The sequence below is a fragment of the Apodemus sylvaticus genome, chromosome 2 (genome assembly GCF_947179515.1).
Source record: "Apodemus sylvaticus chromosome 2, mApoSyl1.1, whole genome shotgun sequence".
NCBI lineage: Eukaryota > Metazoa > Chordata > Mammalia > Rodentia > Muridae > Apodemus > Apodemus sylvaticus.
In genome coordinates this window covers 75,187,164-75,203,888 of record NC_067473.1, presented here as the reverse complement: position 1 = coordinate 75,203,888, position 16,725 = coordinate 75,187,164, and the positions used below count along the sequence as shown (strand labels likewise).

The following is a 16,725-nucleotide window of genomic DNA, read 5'->3' as shown; positions in this document are numbered from 1 at the left end:
TACCATTATTAACAATATGGTAACTTAGGTGTTTTATTATGAAAGCAATTTAAAACAATGTATATTGCTTCTTACCATATGTAAGTACCTTTGTATGCATGTCTGTATATAGCTACATCAATCTTTATATAGATGGATATATAATTCTGATGAGAGAAAAGCCAAAATCAGAAGTCAGGTATCCAAAGCCTGTCACCAAAGACACTCATCAGTATTTAAGCACCAAACCCTTTAAAGTGTGACTCTTGTGACTGGGAGAAGCTAGCAGCAATATAAACTAAGGTTAACTAATTTCAGTGATGAGCTGCATCACTAAGGGTCAGTTTATGGAAGAACACGTACCGGTCAGGAATCCTAGAGGAGGGTATCAACCATGGTGAAAGTGGAAATCAGTATGCTGTGCCAATGCAACTAAAGGACTTGGTTCCTAATCTTAACAACAACAAAAAAGTGTACTTAACAGAAATCTTAAGAGTATAGAACATTATTTAGTATATATCACATGATGAATGCTAGGTATGTATATATGACTCTCTGGCAATTATTTCCAAATCTTGTAAACTGTTCAATGGATTTGGTTTTTGACAAAACAGAGAACAAATACCCTAACAAATCACTTCCTGTTTCAGAAATCACATGGGATGATTAACAAACAGCTTGCAGCTTAGAGACATCTTTAAATACCACAACATTTGCACAGGCATATTTTTGCTGACTATTCTTAAAAAACCAAACTGCAGTAATAGGTTTGAAATTTTATATTTGAAAATAAGTAAGTGCTCTCTGAGTTAGGTCCTGCAGGACAAGGCACGCTCTGGGTGCGTGACCGTGCTTCCACCCCAGCTCCCATAGCTAATGTGCAACATCAGTCGGCATCAGCACAGCACGGCGACAAATCAAAGAATAATCCCATAGAGAGTGCACGCTACTGCTCTTCACTGTATTCACTAGAGAGATGGGGAAGGGGGGGTGCTGACTGTACAAACAAGAATCAACAGCCATACTCTGGAATAAGAGGTGGCACTGAACAGATTAAGATAGTAATGGACTAGCTGTAGCACTGATATTTAAATTCTGCTTCTGTAAGGAGTTTGATGAAGGTCAATAACTACATTTTTTTTTCTAGTAAGAGAATAATTGATCCTTCACTAACTACTTACGAGAATGACAGCATTACAAAACTATTTCAAGTATTCATTATCACAGTGAAAATGCAAGATCAATGTTGGAGAGAATGATCTGAAAACTCCTTTGATGAAAAAGGTAAGGGTACTAAATTAAAACTTACAAAATGCTTAAACGCATTTCTTTATGTGGTATGAATAGAAAGGTTTTATCCATAAAAAGTTAGAAAAATTAAGAGAAATTATATATTAGTACACCTTCCCAACCACAAATATATAAAAATTCCACCTAGTGCACTGTTATTTCAATCTACACAATAAAAATGCCTAGATGCGGCGGGTGCCTTCCACCTGTGCATGTGCTCTCTCGGCACAAGGTCGACTTGCTGAGTCACTGTTTTAAAGTTTTATTTAACTGATAACCTTACTGAATCATCAGTACACCCAGCTGATTGGGACCCACTGTGGCTCCATCCTCAGTTTCTCAATGGCAGTTTGTAGTTTCTCAAAGGCTTTGTCTAGATTGTCATTTACGATGATCAAATCAAAGTAGTGGTTGTATGCTCTTTGAATTCGGGCACTTTCATCCACCGTTTTCTTCAAGTCAGAGTCCTGTGAAGGTTTTAAAAGAAGAAGTTTTCATGGTAATAAATACTGATTTGTTCAGCTCTAAAGTGAGTTAAGAAATAAGGGGGTTGAATATTTGTTGGAATTCAGATACTAGTTCTTAAAATCTATCCTATACGGTGCTGACGGAGGCATCACCAGATACCTGCTCCTGCTGCAATCTTTCCATCTACTTCCATGGCTTATGAGTATTTTGCACATTGTTTTGCTGGCAGTAGAGTGAAATTCCTAACACTATTAAGGTGAGTCTAAGACAAGACAGGTACTTGATGTCCAGCTCATTTCTATACAATCCTTCCAAAAGAGTGTTATCTTATATGGCTTGTTTAAATCCCGGATCCCCCCTTGTATTGGCTGTCCAACTCAAAGCCAATTTGCCCCCTGTCACTTAGAAAGACAGAGAATCTTAACAGTGTGATTTGAAACTCTAAGTTGTGGCAAACACACCCAGTGTCTTTAGCTTTATTTCTGAGACACTGTTGTTTGCATCCCGTCAAGTTCTACTAAATGGTTTGAACAGGACAGATCCCAAGTGATGGATTCTGCACGAGCAAGGAGAGCTTTCCACACACTCCCACTAGACCTTCGCATGCAATTCTACAAGCATGAATTAGGATCCTATTGATGTTTGCAAAGGTTCAGAATCAGTAGAAAACAATAAAACAGAAAGGGATCCTGCTTTTTGGTAGAAAAGACAGATGAATAACAAATAGAACATTTGCAACTTATAGGTAGGTACTTTAGAAGAGAACATATGTAGGTACAAAAACTTTTAAAAAATCTACTTCAGACAGAGTGATTAGAAGACTGAGCAAATGACCGTTAAATTAAGAAACAAGGAAGCAAGAAAGTCCCAGGAATACATACGGATGTATGTAGACGGAAAGACTACAATGTACATATTCCAGCACTGAATCTTTTCATTTATATACTCATATACATATACTCATATATACATATACTCATATATACATATACTCATATATATATATATATATATATATATATATATATATATATATGTGTTCTGTTTTAAATTAGGGAAATAAGGATTACAAAAAACAATATTGTTTAAAATCCTAAACTTACATCTAGTAAGTTAATTTTCATTCTGTAGTACTTTTACATAGAGCAGTGACTTCCTAAATATAATTAGATGGGAGTAAGCACTCTCAAAAGAAAAGGGAAAATAAAAGGTGGTAACATGGAAAGAGCCCCTACCGTCAAAAGCTTGGTGGTGATTCCTGCATCCACCACAGCCTTGTGCATGGCACGCAAGGTTTCTAGCTCTGGAGCAGCAATAAATACCACATAAGGCATGAATTCAGATGTCCTCAATACTTTCAATGCCTGTGCAAAGAGTAATTATAAACCAGTTTATATAATGTTAGAATGTAGAGTGTGCGGCTCATTAGTATAAACTGAAGTCTATCTGTCTCTTCCTAAGGTTACAGACATAATTTACAGCCTGAACTCCCTGTCTTAATTCCACACAGTACTTCTCTAAAACGCCAACCCATTTATTTTGTTGTAAATTCAAGTGTTATTGCTCTTTTTTCCTCTTAAAGGAAGGTAGAAAATTTAGTGAGCTAAATAGATAATTTGAGCCAAATACATAATTGGTTAATTGTAGAATTCTCTTAGTACTGAATACTCATTCATACTACAAAATTCATATTGTGCAACACCTACAAATAAAAAAATAACTCCACAGAAAAAAGATTTTAAGAAACATAAATATAAAAGAAAAACTGACACAGTATAAAATTGCCTTTTGAATACGTATGTTTCTACCAATAGATAAATGCTGTTCTTGGCCTTAATCGAGAAGCATCTTTTCTAGTGAACAGTGGGGAATACGGATGGACGCATGGCTGTACCAGGTGCTGAGTGTGACGGATGAATGGGTGAATGCTCAGGCTTAAACAGGAGATTTATAAACTGTCCTCTCTGAGAATCAGGGGACATTGCCGAAGAAAGGAACAGAATGTAAGGGCCAGAGGATAGCAGAAAGGGCTTTGAGATGCCATCTTCTGAGCAGGACACGGAGACTGCAGTCACAAAAACAATGGCTGTAGATAGCCCGACTGGGTCTGCACAAGAGTGAGCTCACCTATGGTCAGGGTGGTGGGAGGGCTCACTACTATATTATTTTCTACTGATAGAGTCAAGGAGTAGGGGAGTCATTGCTTTTAGTTGTGATCCCACAGAGCTCTAGTGAATAGTTCTACTCCAATGTTCACACAGATGGCTCTAGTTAAACTAAAGGAGTCGTAAAACTAAGCCACAGGTCAGGAGTCTGGGAATGCTACTACTGGTAGGAGGTGGGAAAGCTGATGGCTATGGGAGAGAGATAGAGAGGGTATAGGAGAGAGGCAGTCAGAATACTTTATTCACATGTAAGAAATTGTCAAAGAACAAAATTAATAGAAGTTCAAGAATCTACCTAACTGTTCCATCTATGTAAAAAACAACAAAAATAGAAACTTATGTTATACATACTTAAGGTGTACCGAAATGACTAAAAGGCTATGTACCTATCTCTGAGTAGGAAAGTGCAGCCGGGCTGGGTGTACAGACGGGAACCTGAGTAGGGCAGCCATGAGTGAGGTAAAATGGACGCTCTGTTGTGTGTGTCTGGGAAGTAAAGGGAATGGCTTGTGCTCTAATCCTGAACCCCTGAGTTAAGTTTAACATTTCCCAACATAACACTTCCATGCTACTTGATGAGGTAAATACTGCACTTCTGCAGGTTCCAGCACATGGTTTCACCCGAGCCTCGGTTGTCTGACTGACATTTATTTATATATCTAGCTATGCACTCATAATGAAGCTGAGAAAGAGCCACATTTCTTCCTTGATAAAGCACACTTCCCACAGTCAACACACACAACACAGACAAAACTCCCTGGGATACTAAAAAGTAATAACAGCTTTGAAATCCATGCAACTCACTTGTGGATTGACGTCCAAAATGCAAGTCCTTCCGGTTTGGACAACTTCAAGAATAGAGTCGATCTTGGTTCCATACAGGTTTCCTTCGTATTCCCCATGTTCTAAATATTTTCCAGCTTTAATATCTGCTTCCATCTCTGATCGAGACACAAATTTATACGCTTGTCCATCCTTTTCGTCTTCTCTTGGCTTTCGTGAAGTAACTAGAATGAAATAAGGTTGAGAACTTGCATATGACAATTGTAAATAGTAAAATATAGTCTGAATATACAGGGATAGCTTGGCGCATTTCACTTAGTTCATGGCCTGCCTCCTGGTTTTGAAAATGAAGTTTTGGGCCACAGCCATGCATGTTTGTTTATCCATTGTCCAAGTTTTCTTTTCCATTAAGATAGTAGCTACATTACAAATTGTATAGCCCTTGAATAGGAATGCTTGTTGATTTCTAATTTAAAACAATGTTTTAAGAGATGGTTTTCAACATAAACTTTATATCAAAAATGTGATTTTTAATTCACCTTGGGTCTTTAAGCATCTTCATCTAGACGTCTTCATGCTGTCTTTTCCCTTGCATGGCAGTCTCCTTTTTCTTGAAGATTCTATTATATCCCTCCTTTCTGGTTAAGCATCTCTTTCTTTTCTGTTTTGACATTTTGAGATGGGTTTCTCTGTATAGCCCTGGCTGTCATGGAACTCACTCTGTAGACCAGGCTGGCTCGAACTCAGGAATCTGCCTGCCTCTGTTTCCCAAGTGCTGGGATTACATAGAGGCGTGTGCTATCACTCTCTGGGATTACATAAAGGCTTGTGCTATCACTCTCTGGGATTACATAAAGGCGTGTGCTATCACTCTCTGGGATTACATAAAGGCGTGTGCTATCACTCTCTGGGATTACATAAAGGCGTGTGCTACCACTCTCTGGGATTACATAAAGGCGTGTGCTATCACTCTCTGGGATTACATAAAGGCTTGTGCTATCACTCTCTGGGATTACATAAAGGTGTGTGCTATCACTCTCTGGGATTACATAAAGGTGTGTGCTATCACTCTCTGGGATTACATAAAGGTGTGTGCTATCACTCTCTGGCCAGTTAAGCAGTTCTTCATTGATTACCCAGAGCTGCGCCAAGTTCACCCATTCTTAGTCGGATAAGAACTGTTCTCTGAAGTGCAATTCTACCCACAAATGAGGACATCTAGTCTTTTTTACTTCTCCTCAAGCCCTAAACCTCCTGTAGGTCTCCTGCTTTCTGATGGTCCCAAATGTGAAATATCTGATTTTATAAGCATCATTTATTACCTTCTCTACTCTGATCTATGGTTTCTAAATTAGAGTGAATCCTCAAATTCCAAATCCAGTGGTAGGTAATCCTTTTATGTGGTAGTTAAAACTATGAATGCTTTCAGGCATGTCACACCGACAATTTGGTCCATGCTAGGAATGAATTATTCCTACCCGTTACATCTTTGTAAAGATGTAGTCTGCCAAATTTAACAGTAGCTTTGAGGAAGAAAAATAATTTTTGTACTATTTTAGGGTTATAGCCTGAATCTAAGTTGACTGAACTCTACTTTTTTTAAGTAAATAGAAAAAAATCTGAGTAATCATTAAGCATGTGAAGTTTAAATAAGTGATATAAATAAAAAAATCAGCAGACTTTTAAATTATTATAAGATACCAAGACAACTTTTGGACAAAAAGAACTTTAAACTCAAGGTAAAAGTAAAAGTCTAATTTGTAATGAGACCATTATGTACAACATGGTGTCCTCTGCTAATCTAATTTCAAGAATCCTCAAGACAATCTGATGGGTTTTTACACTCAAAAAAAAAAAAAAAAAAAAAGTCCTGAAACTTGCCTGTTTGTGGAATTTCAAAGGTCATACAACAAAATGTCCGTGAGAGTTCTAAGTCTTCCAAGAAAATACACATAAGGACTTGGGTCACTATCTGCAACTTAATTTAAAAGTCCTATCTTCTGGTGAAGCCCTGATTTGAAACCATCAATGTAGTACTTGAAATGAACATGTAAATGCACACATCACTTCCAGTACATTTATAGAATCCTAGTTCAAGCAAAATGTATACAAGTGATTTTTAACTCTAACTCCACTCTCTACTGGATACATCATAAAGGAGGGAGAGAGTGAAGGAGGGAGACAGACAGACAGAGAACAGAAAGCCACTGCTACATACGTTTCTGTTCATTTTCAGAAGAGAGCAGAATGGCTTATTGCAGAACAATTTCACTTCCTACAAGTGAAATTTTAAAACTGGCAAGATTCTAAATTTCAGTAGTAAAGAGTCAACAAAGAAACACTTCATGTGTTAACCAAGCCCAAGGTCTGGACACTAAAAGCAAAACAAAACAAACAAAACAGGGTTTACAGCTTATTTTCCTGAGACAACACTTTCTCTTTCTTTTCTTTAATATACTTGAAAAGGCTCATGATGGTAATTCATTTATCATCAAATACTTATAGGCATCCTGTTACTACAAAAACCTGTTTTAGGTAGCAGGTCAAAGAGAAACATACAGATCTGTTTTCTTGTAACTTGTACTCTAGTAAGCAGACAGTAAGAGCTGAAGAATCTTACTCCAAATGAGAAGCAGAACTGAGGTGCTGCCCCACGACCTCTAGGTAACTGAAGCCACTGCAGTAGGTTCAGTGGTTATATGGGGCTTCTGAGAAGGTTCTCCTTGAATAGAAAGTACACCCCAAGCATGGGAAAGTACAAGAGGTGAGTATTTCAGGCAGCCAGCAAAGCTGAGTAATGACCCACAGGGAAGACTAGAATGTCAAGTGGGGAGTAGTATGCAGAGTTGATCTTAACAAGACGACTGTGATTCTTTAAGCACAAGATCAGCATTAGAAACTTTTGAATGTTTTCCTTAAGTGTGTTAACAAAATATTTAACTGAATTTTAACTTTATTCTCTGACTTTACTTGAATCCTAAACAGAGGCTAGCATATAAAGAAGTAGTCTATCTTTTGCAGTTTACCAGAACAGAGTCCTCCTGGTCCTGGGTCATCTCCTAAACACTACTGCCTTATATATATCTAAAAATGAACCAAATGAGTTGTGAAACATAGGTCAGGGAGGAATGAACTGTTTTCCTTTCCCACATAGTAAATTTATTTTCCCAGAAGAATGCTTAAGTGAAGTGTCAGCTTCTAGTTCTTTGGAAAGTTAATTATGTCAAATCATGTTTTGCTGGTGCACACAGGTGAGAAGATGTCTTGCTAAAGCAGACACGTGAAAGACTGTTTTCCTGAAGCAGACACAGGTGAAAGGATGTTTGGATATAGCAAACATGTGAAAGGAAGCTTGATGAAGGAGTATAAATATGAGCCCACAGGCAGTGGGAGACGAGCACTGAGCCTTGGTTTGCTCTGTCCTGCTATTCTTCGCTCTATGACAAACATGTATTGGTTCACCTTACACAGCATTGTTGAGCTTAACTTCTTATAACTGACACTGAGAGAAAGTTGCCAAAGAACTGCTCAGTGAGGTTCCTGTGGCAGCTTGCTGCTTCTGCGGCTTTGCTGCAGACTGGTTGAATTACAGCTGCCTGGTGTCTGCTAGCTGAAAGGACTGGACTGGAGCTGTTGGTTTGTGCCTGGTGTCTACCTGCCTAGAGGACTGGTCTGCAGCTGCTGAGTCATAGTTGGTATTTGCTATGGGACTGAACTGCTGCCCAAAAAGATCAAGCTCAGCCCCAAAGAACTACTGCTGAACAGGTCCATTTCCCCATATCCTAATAACTTTCTCTTCTACTACCTCTGCTGGATGGTGGGCTAGAGGAGAGGTTGAACCCTCATTAAAAGTAGGTTGCAAAAATGGTATGCCTATACTTAAGGCCTATAGTGACATGACATAGCAGTGGTTTGTACCCCCAGTGCGGGTAAAACAAATGACGCCTTTCTTCTAGGCTAATGCATGTGCGTATACTCATGTTGAAAAGCCAGCATGACTCCCAGGACTAAGGCACTTTGCACAGAAAGACAGTAGGAGGAAATTCATTATCTTCCCCTCTGCATCTATGAGTTCTATATCTCTTGTCAGCTAACTATGGATGGGAAAATTCAGGGAAAACAAAATCTATCTGCACTGACTATGAACAGATTTTTATCCCTTCTTACTGTTCCTTAGCTTAACAGCTATTTATAAATCAGTTAACATTATATATAGGCAACATAAATAATTCACATGACTTAAACTTCCACAGAAGGCTTTGCATGGGTTATATGCAAAATTCTATGGAACTTTAAGTATTCCTGGATTTTAGTATTTTGGGGAGTAGATGGGTATGTGAGTGTGGGTTCCTGGAACCAGTTAAGGAATGCTTAGAGAAGCTATGGTATAAAAGCTTGGGGTACCATTCCAAGAGAATAATTAGAAATTCTAATGTCCTTGGCCAGAAAAATTTGTAGTATGGAAATCTCCAATGATTCTTTAAAAAGAAAAAAGAAAGAAAGGCATTGAAGAGATACTATTTGGACATTCAAGACAAAGAACTTCAGCAAGCAAGATCTTATGCAACACCCCTCTTTCCTTTTGGCACTCACTTCTTACAGCACAGCTTATAAGAAATTAAAGCAGCAGCGAAGGACATAAACTAGGTAGTAAAATAAGCTATACCCCACCCGTCCCAATGCCACTACTCTGCTGTAGATCAAGACGAGCTGGGGGGAAGGTGGAAATTGTGAACTAGAATAAAGGCTTCAGTTTTGATAGGGACTAGCCTATTTTTGTTTTTAATGCCTAAAAATGAGATTTGCTTAACAAAGGAAAAATTATAAAAATGAAAGTAACTAGAAAGTTACTCTTCTAGATGCCTGAAAGCAAGGAAGGAAAAGGAGCACAAAGAACCAGTAGCTGATAGAGACCTAGTTCTTCCCTTCCTGAGCTGCCAGAAATAGCATGGGTCAGAACACTAGGAGATGAATCTCATCTGTGTACTCAAGTAAAGTGAGAGTAGACAGATACATTCCTCCAAAACTTTTATATTGTCCAGTTAATGTCAGAAGCATAAATCACTGGATCAAAAGTTTGCTGAAAACAGCTGCATGTTTGAAAGTATCTCTGAACAGCTTGCTTAAGTGTAAACTACAGATTTGTAGGGGAAGAAAAACCTACCAAATGCCATAGTCAATGACCAACATTAGTATCAATAATAGGACACGAAGACAAGATGTAATTCTCCTGATACATATTTGAAGTATAAGAAACTGATTTATATATTTGCAATAATGCAGAGCTGAATTTAAAGAGGAAACAGTCAGGCAAATTCAAAGTGAATGGCACAATAGATTGGAAAAACTGATCAACTCCATGCTGTTTATGACAGAAATCTTACACTTAAAGATGTGGGAAGTGAAGACGGAAAGACATACATGTAAGCCGTGACCAGAGACAGCTGCATGCTCACATTGACCAGACAAACAGGGAGATGGAAGCTATTGCTAGAGGCAATGACGAATAATCACAATGACAAAAGGGTCAATTCATCCTGAAGTAAGATGCTCACAAACATATAAGCACCTAAGAGAAGAATCTCCAAACACATGAAACAAAATAGAAATGAAGCAAAAGAGCAGAAGACCTCAAGGCTTGTGGCGATGGAGAGAACAGAGGTTACAGAGGAATTGAAGACCTGAGCAGCTACACAGAACCTATCAATGCAGCAGTCCAGGCAATAAGAAGAGAATACATCTTCCCCAAGTGTACAAGGAAAACAAACATTTTACAGCTGAGGCTATAAAAAATTCCTAAGCAGTTAATGTGGCATATGTTCTCTGGACATAGTTAATGGAATTATCATGAGTAACAGGAAAATCTGGAAAAATAAAACATGTGTGAAACGAAATAATATACTATAAAATGGGCCAAGTAAAAAATAAAATCAAAAGTAAGATTAGTAAATACTTTTGAGAGTGACCATTACTGACGGAGCTGCCAAGAGTCCTCCTGGGTGCTGAGTGCCGGGTACTGGGTGCTAGGTGCTGGGTACTGGGCAGCATAGTCTTTGTCTCTATTTTGACAGAGTACAGTTCAGCCATCACACTTGTGAAGGGCTCTGAAGCTTTAGAAAAGTGTCTTAGCATAGAAAAATTATCAGCACTGTGGTAAGCTTCAAGACGAAACTAGATAGCTAACTGAAGCCTACTGATCGCATACATGGAAAGACTTAACAAAACTGCACAGGAGTATGTGCAGAGAGGACAGCAAAACTGGAGGACTGCTAGTTTTCCTTTCACTTTTACTTCTGACTAAAGGATCCGTTTGTAGCTCACCTCAGAAACTATTTTCTTATATATGGTTAGGAAGGAAGAAAGCAGCAACCAGTCCGCCTGGAAGAAGCCAGATTTAGCTCCAGCTAACTGACGCGTGTTGGACAACTGTCTTATTCTCAGATTACATTTTAAACCTCTGTGGCATCGCTGTGAAGAAAATGTGTTTCATTACATTTATCTATTTCTAGAATTAAAAATGACTCTGAGATGAATGCAAACAAAAACATAAAACGCAACAAAATTACAAGATGTAAAAAAGCAATATCTACTGAGAAATTTGTAACATAAATGTATCTGTCTGTTAAAGGAACTCTCTGGTGGATAGCCTAACTTTCTATTAGTATAGCTGGAGAGAGAAGGTCATCCTAATCCCAAGGAGCAAACAAACAAAAGATAATCAGATTAAATTGAAATTAGTAAAATGTATGCTATGAAGAAGCAGAAAAATCAATAAAATTACAAAAAGAAAACATGAAAAGAGCAAAATTGACAAATATTACAGAAGACTAAGAAAAAATTTACTAAATTCAGGAATGAGAGGGGGCTGTTGCTAATGACCTTGTAGAAATCCTGCAACAATAGAAATACTTGCACAACTATGTGAACATGCTAAAAACAATTCAAAGTAGGCAAATTGTATGAAGAAAATACTATGTGGATTTCATCTGAATGAAGATTTTAAGGAAAAAATAAACATAAATTTATAATTAAGTAAAAAGAGATAGAGATATGGAGTAGACAGAGGAAGAAATGTTGACTACCTCTGGATAGTTGTGCAAATGAAATCATATTAATGCTATCCTGTTTTCTGAGAATATATTTATTACTGTTACTGTTGAACCAGCTTTCTTAATATGACATATATGAACTTTGAAAAGAGTAAATAGTTCAAAGGAGAAAAAATCCATTAAAACCAAAATGAACGAAAGAATTGAAGGCGCTAGACTGCTCCTGGGCAGTGAAGCAGCCCTGTGAAAATGGTTACAAACCGGAAGGAATACACAGTCAGTGCAACCCCAGAAGAGTCTGATGACATTCTTCATAGAACTAGAAAACTCAGTTCACAGAGACGCAGAAGACTCTACAGATGTCCAGAACAATTCTAAGTAGAAAGAACCCAGCAGGAGGAAACATGGATTGCTTGACTTTAAACTATAATAGACAATTCTATGAAGACACTATGGTACTGGCATAACAGGCTTTAAAAGAGTATATTCCACTGTCCCAGAAATAAGCCCCCTAGAGCTGTGAACACCTAACTTTTGATAAAGGTGGTAAAATATACACTGAAAAAGAGACAATAGATGGTGCTTGTAAAAGAGTATTTAGCTGCAGAAGAATGAACAATAATTCAAAGTAGACCAAAGACCTTAACTTCAAACATGAAATGGTGAAATTGCTAGGGAACACATAATGAGCACAGTTTGAGATATAGGCATATTCTAGAATGTTCAGAAGGAAAAATTCTACAGTATAGTAAATAGGTCCAAAAATTTAAAAGTGGTTGAAAATTATCTTTTTTTTTAAAAAAAACTTCATAACAAAGGAAACTGTCAGAAAAAAAATGGGATAGAAATCATTGCCAGATAAACTTAAATTAAATATATAAAGAACTGTGAATTTAAATACCAAAAACCCAACCCAAACTGCCAACCAATAAATATAATAATGAGGTAGACAATTCTCAAAAGAAATACAAGTGACCAATAAATATTTTCACAAGTGTTCAATATTCTCAGTCATCAGAATAATGCAAAATAGAACTATTTTGAGATTCTATCTCAGACAAGTTTGAGTGACTGCCATCAAGAGCAACGGCAGCAAACGCTGGTGAGGATGTGGAGGAGGAGGAAACCTTATTCACTGTTATGGGAATGCAAACTGGTGTAATCATATGGCCATCAGTGCAAGAAACATAAAATGGGCAGGGAGATGCTTCAGCTCACAAGGTGCTTGTCAGATGAGTCTGACTACTCAGCATCCACCAAAGCTGGGCACAGTGCATGGAGAGATGGCTCTGTGATTCAGGGTGTTAGCCTCTCTTATAGAATTCAATTCCCAGTACCATATCATGGCTCAAAACCACCCAGTTCTAGGGAATCTGATACCCTCTTCTGGCTTCTGTGGACATCAGGCAAGCATGTGGTACACAGTCATAGATGAAGGAAAATATCCATAAACAAACAAACAAAAAGGTGGGGCTTGTCTAGGAGGTGTGGTGGGGACAGTCTGCTAACCAGCTGGATCCTGAGCGCTCCCTGGCCTTCAGCCTATTCCAAACAACGAGCTCCAGGTGCAAAGAACAACTGTCTCAGAAGACGGGGGACGGAGGCAGTGGAGATCTGCACGTGAACCTCTGGCCTCTGCATGCACATACACTACACAAGGAATATGCTTACCCACACAGCACCACTCTAAAAGCACAATTAGCATTCATAGGTGTGTACCCAAAGGACTCTATCATCAATCCTTATTGTTGTTCTATTCACAATGACAAGGGGATGAAACCAAACTAGATGTCTAGCAACTGATGAATGGGTAATGAAAACATACACACACTAGAATTTTATTTGGTTCTAATGAAATTGTGAAATTTCCAAGAAAATGGACAGAGTTGAAAAAGATAATAAATGGAGTAGCTCAAGCTAAGAAAGCTAAATATGGCAAGTTCCTCATTTGCAGACCCTAGTTGTGGTGTGTGTGTATGTGTGTGTGTGTGTTTTGTGGGTGTGAAGACAGAGGCCATGAAACTAGAAAAGGGACATAGAACCTCCATAAAGAAGGATGTGGAGAAGGGAACAGAACACACGGCGAGAGTGTGGCAACAGAACACTGGGGCAGAGGGTATGGGCACCGGGCAGGGAGAAGAGATGGACCAGTGGCAACCCAAACCAGACAAAACATGGAAACACCAAAGGAAGTCGCCTACTGAGTAAAAAATAAAATATTTTAAAAATTAAAGATGGCTTGGCAGTTAGTAGCACTTGCTGATCTTCTGCAGGGTCAGGGTTCAGCTCCCAGCACTCAGGCCAGGCAGCTCACAACTGTCTATCAAGTTCAAATGGGGCTGTTAGGGGGTGACCTATGCCTCTGGTCTCTATGGCAACTACACTCACATGCACATACACAATATACAACACACAGTTATACCTAGTTAAAAATAACAGGAAAAAAAATCTCTTAAAAAACAGAGCCAAAATAAAACTAATATAAACAAGAACAAATACTAAGACATTCTATGTCATAGTACATTGAAATTAGCTTTGGGCAGTTTTGTAGGACGAAGGAGTCTATAAGTGTAAGCTGTATGGTCTGAATGTGAACTGCCCCAACATGGTGCTATACTGAAGGCTGGAACAGGGCGATGCCTAGGAAGGCAATTTCTTACCCTGGGTCTCTTGTTCTCTTCTTCCTGTCTACCATGAGTGAAGAGCCTCCTGTTCCACAAGCTTCTGCTACCATACTGCTCCATCCTACCATGAGTTCAAATACAAATGAGTGGATACTAGTTACAGAAGAAAATAGCAGAAGAGCCAAGGAAAACCATGAATGAAAACAAATCCTTCTCTGAAGAGAGAGGCCTGTGAGGCCATTTCCTCAGGCTTCTTCAAGAGGTCAAATGTATAGCAGGTATCACAACATAACCTGAATGCTCCACTTACTCCGATTCTGCCATCACTAAGTTTTGTATTTGAACATGCAAAAGCAAGGGGAAACAAAGATTACAAAGTGAAAAGTTGGAGTCGGAGTCTACCCAGGTCTCCTCCTCCTCAGCATTATTTTATACAGTCTTAAGTAAGTCTGATAAACGCTGTCTCCTGAAGAACCTGCTTGCAGACAATCAGGCTTAGAATCCTTCCAGGCTGAGGACTGGAATTTAAACCAGATCACCTAAATTCACATAGCTACTGTTGTACTGAGTATTTGAGCATCTAGTAGGCTTTCTTCTTTTAAGTATACTACACTGGATGAAAAATACAAATACAAATGAATGGATAATAATTACATAAAAACAAAACAAAACAAATGAGTATAAATTGCCACAACTCTTAAATGTCTGCACTGCCTCTAGCACTGTTGCCACGGCCAAGCATCAGTCGGGCAGCACTACCTAAGATGGAGACGACCCTGTGGACTCAGAACCATCTACTCTTCCATGCTCATTAGCATAACCAAATCTCATCTGGAATTAGCATAATTAATAATAATCCTTTTCTCCATATACCCATTCTCTTTCTGAGCAGCAAATGGAACCTGAAGACTTACATGGCACTGTTGTTCCAAATCTAGCAGGATTCAGTACTATGAACCTGTTTTTCAAGCTCCTTCTGCCCACACCTTGAGCTCCAATCAACACTAATGTTTTCCGTTGGAAGGGTGGCATTTTTGCTACTTCCTCATAGATCTGAATTTCATGACGATCAAACTCTAAATGTGAAAGTAAAAGGACATTATATTCAGTTATACTTTGTATATATAAAAACATTCCTTGGTATTCTGTATGCTAATGGTCTTCTTGCCTTGATATTAATTAATCACTGCAATGGTGCATGTCTGACATAGGCTTGTTTTTACAAATTTTGTAAGAACAGAAATTATTTTATATCTTGATTTAATGCTTGCCCCCACTTGTTTACTCTCATTTACTGTGCTACAAAATCCCAGAGTTTTATGCACATTTATCAATACTCTCTACATTAAAGCAGTGGTACTCAACCTTCCTAATTCTGTGAACCCTTTAATACAGTTCCTCATGTTGTGGTGACCCTCAACCATAAAGGTATTTTCATTACTATTTCATAACTGTGTTTTTGCTACTGATGTAACTCTTAATGTAAATATCTGTGTTTTCCAATGTTCTTGGTAATCTCTTTGTACTGGCTTGTTTTGTGTGTCAACTTGACACAGGCTGGAGTTATCACAGAGAAAGGAGCTTCAGGAGCTCATGAGAAGCTTCAGGAGCTTCACAGAGAAAGTGGCTTCATGAGACCCAGCTGGGGGGCATTTTCTCAATTAGTGATCAAGAGTAGGAGGGCCCTTGTGGGTGGTGCCATCCTGGGCTGGTAGTCTTGGGTTCGATAAGAAAGCAGGCTGAGCAAGCCAGGGGAAGCAAACACCCCTCCATGGCCTCTGCATCAGCTCCTGCGCTTCCTGACTTGCTTGAGTTCCAGTCCTGACTTTCTTTAGTGATGAACAGAAGTGTGGAAGTATAAGCTGAATAAACCCTTTCCTCTTCAAGAAAGTCAAGAAAAATAAACCTGATAGTTTCCACATTTAGCTTCCTTTTTAAATGTTTTTATTACACCAGGTCACACAAGGCCGCTTTCCTGCAGATAAACATCGTGCTGGCTACCCTTCCCCTTTCATCTCTTGCCTTCCTCTTCTTTCTTCCCTACACGATTTCCCTTCTCCTTTAATGTAAACTGTATATATATAATTTTGTCTATCTCTAAAAAATCTAGGGTCCACAAGTGGGCAAAACATGTTTGTGTCTCAAAGATTGGTTTAGTTTGTTAAACATGATTATCCCTTTTTCTGCAAAAGATATAACTTCATTCTGTGGTGCACATATACCATATTTTATTTCTCCTGTTGATAGTCAGAGTAATTACAGAACTTTGCTCTCCTGAACTGTGGTGCAGTGATAAAGACATGTAGTATTCCTGTGGTATGCTCCAGGAGTGGGGATAGTGGTGTAATGTGGGTAACTTAGGCTGAC

At 38.5% G+C, this 16,725-nt stretch overlaps 1 protein-coding gene across 9 annotated transcripts in view; it reads right to left on the bottom strand.

The window, feature by feature from the left end:
* Pals2 (protein associated with LIN7 2, MAGUK p55 family member) overlaps window positions 1–16,725 on the bottom strand; it is a 99,254-nt gene that overhangs the window by 7,263 nt on the left and 75,266 nt on the right. For 8 of the 9 annotated variants that reach the window (XM_052173700.1, XM_052173698.1, XM_052173697.1 and 5 more), the window contains 4 exons: window positions 15,273–15,434; window positions 4,707–4,909; window positions 2,973–3,101; window positions 744–1,736 (listed from right to left, as the gene is read on the bottom strand). In XM_052173700.1, the coding sequence (XP_052029660.1) occupies window positions 1,560–1,736; window positions 2,973–3,101; window positions 4,707–4,909; window positions 15,273–15,434 (671 nt within the window). In that variant the 3' untranslated portion in view covers window positions 744–1,559. Of the gene's footprint in view, window positions 1–743; window positions 1,737–2,972; window positions 3,102–4,706; window positions 4,910–15,272; window positions 15,435–16,725 lie in introns of those variants that run through there. The other variant, XM_052173699.1, reaches the window with a different exon arrangement.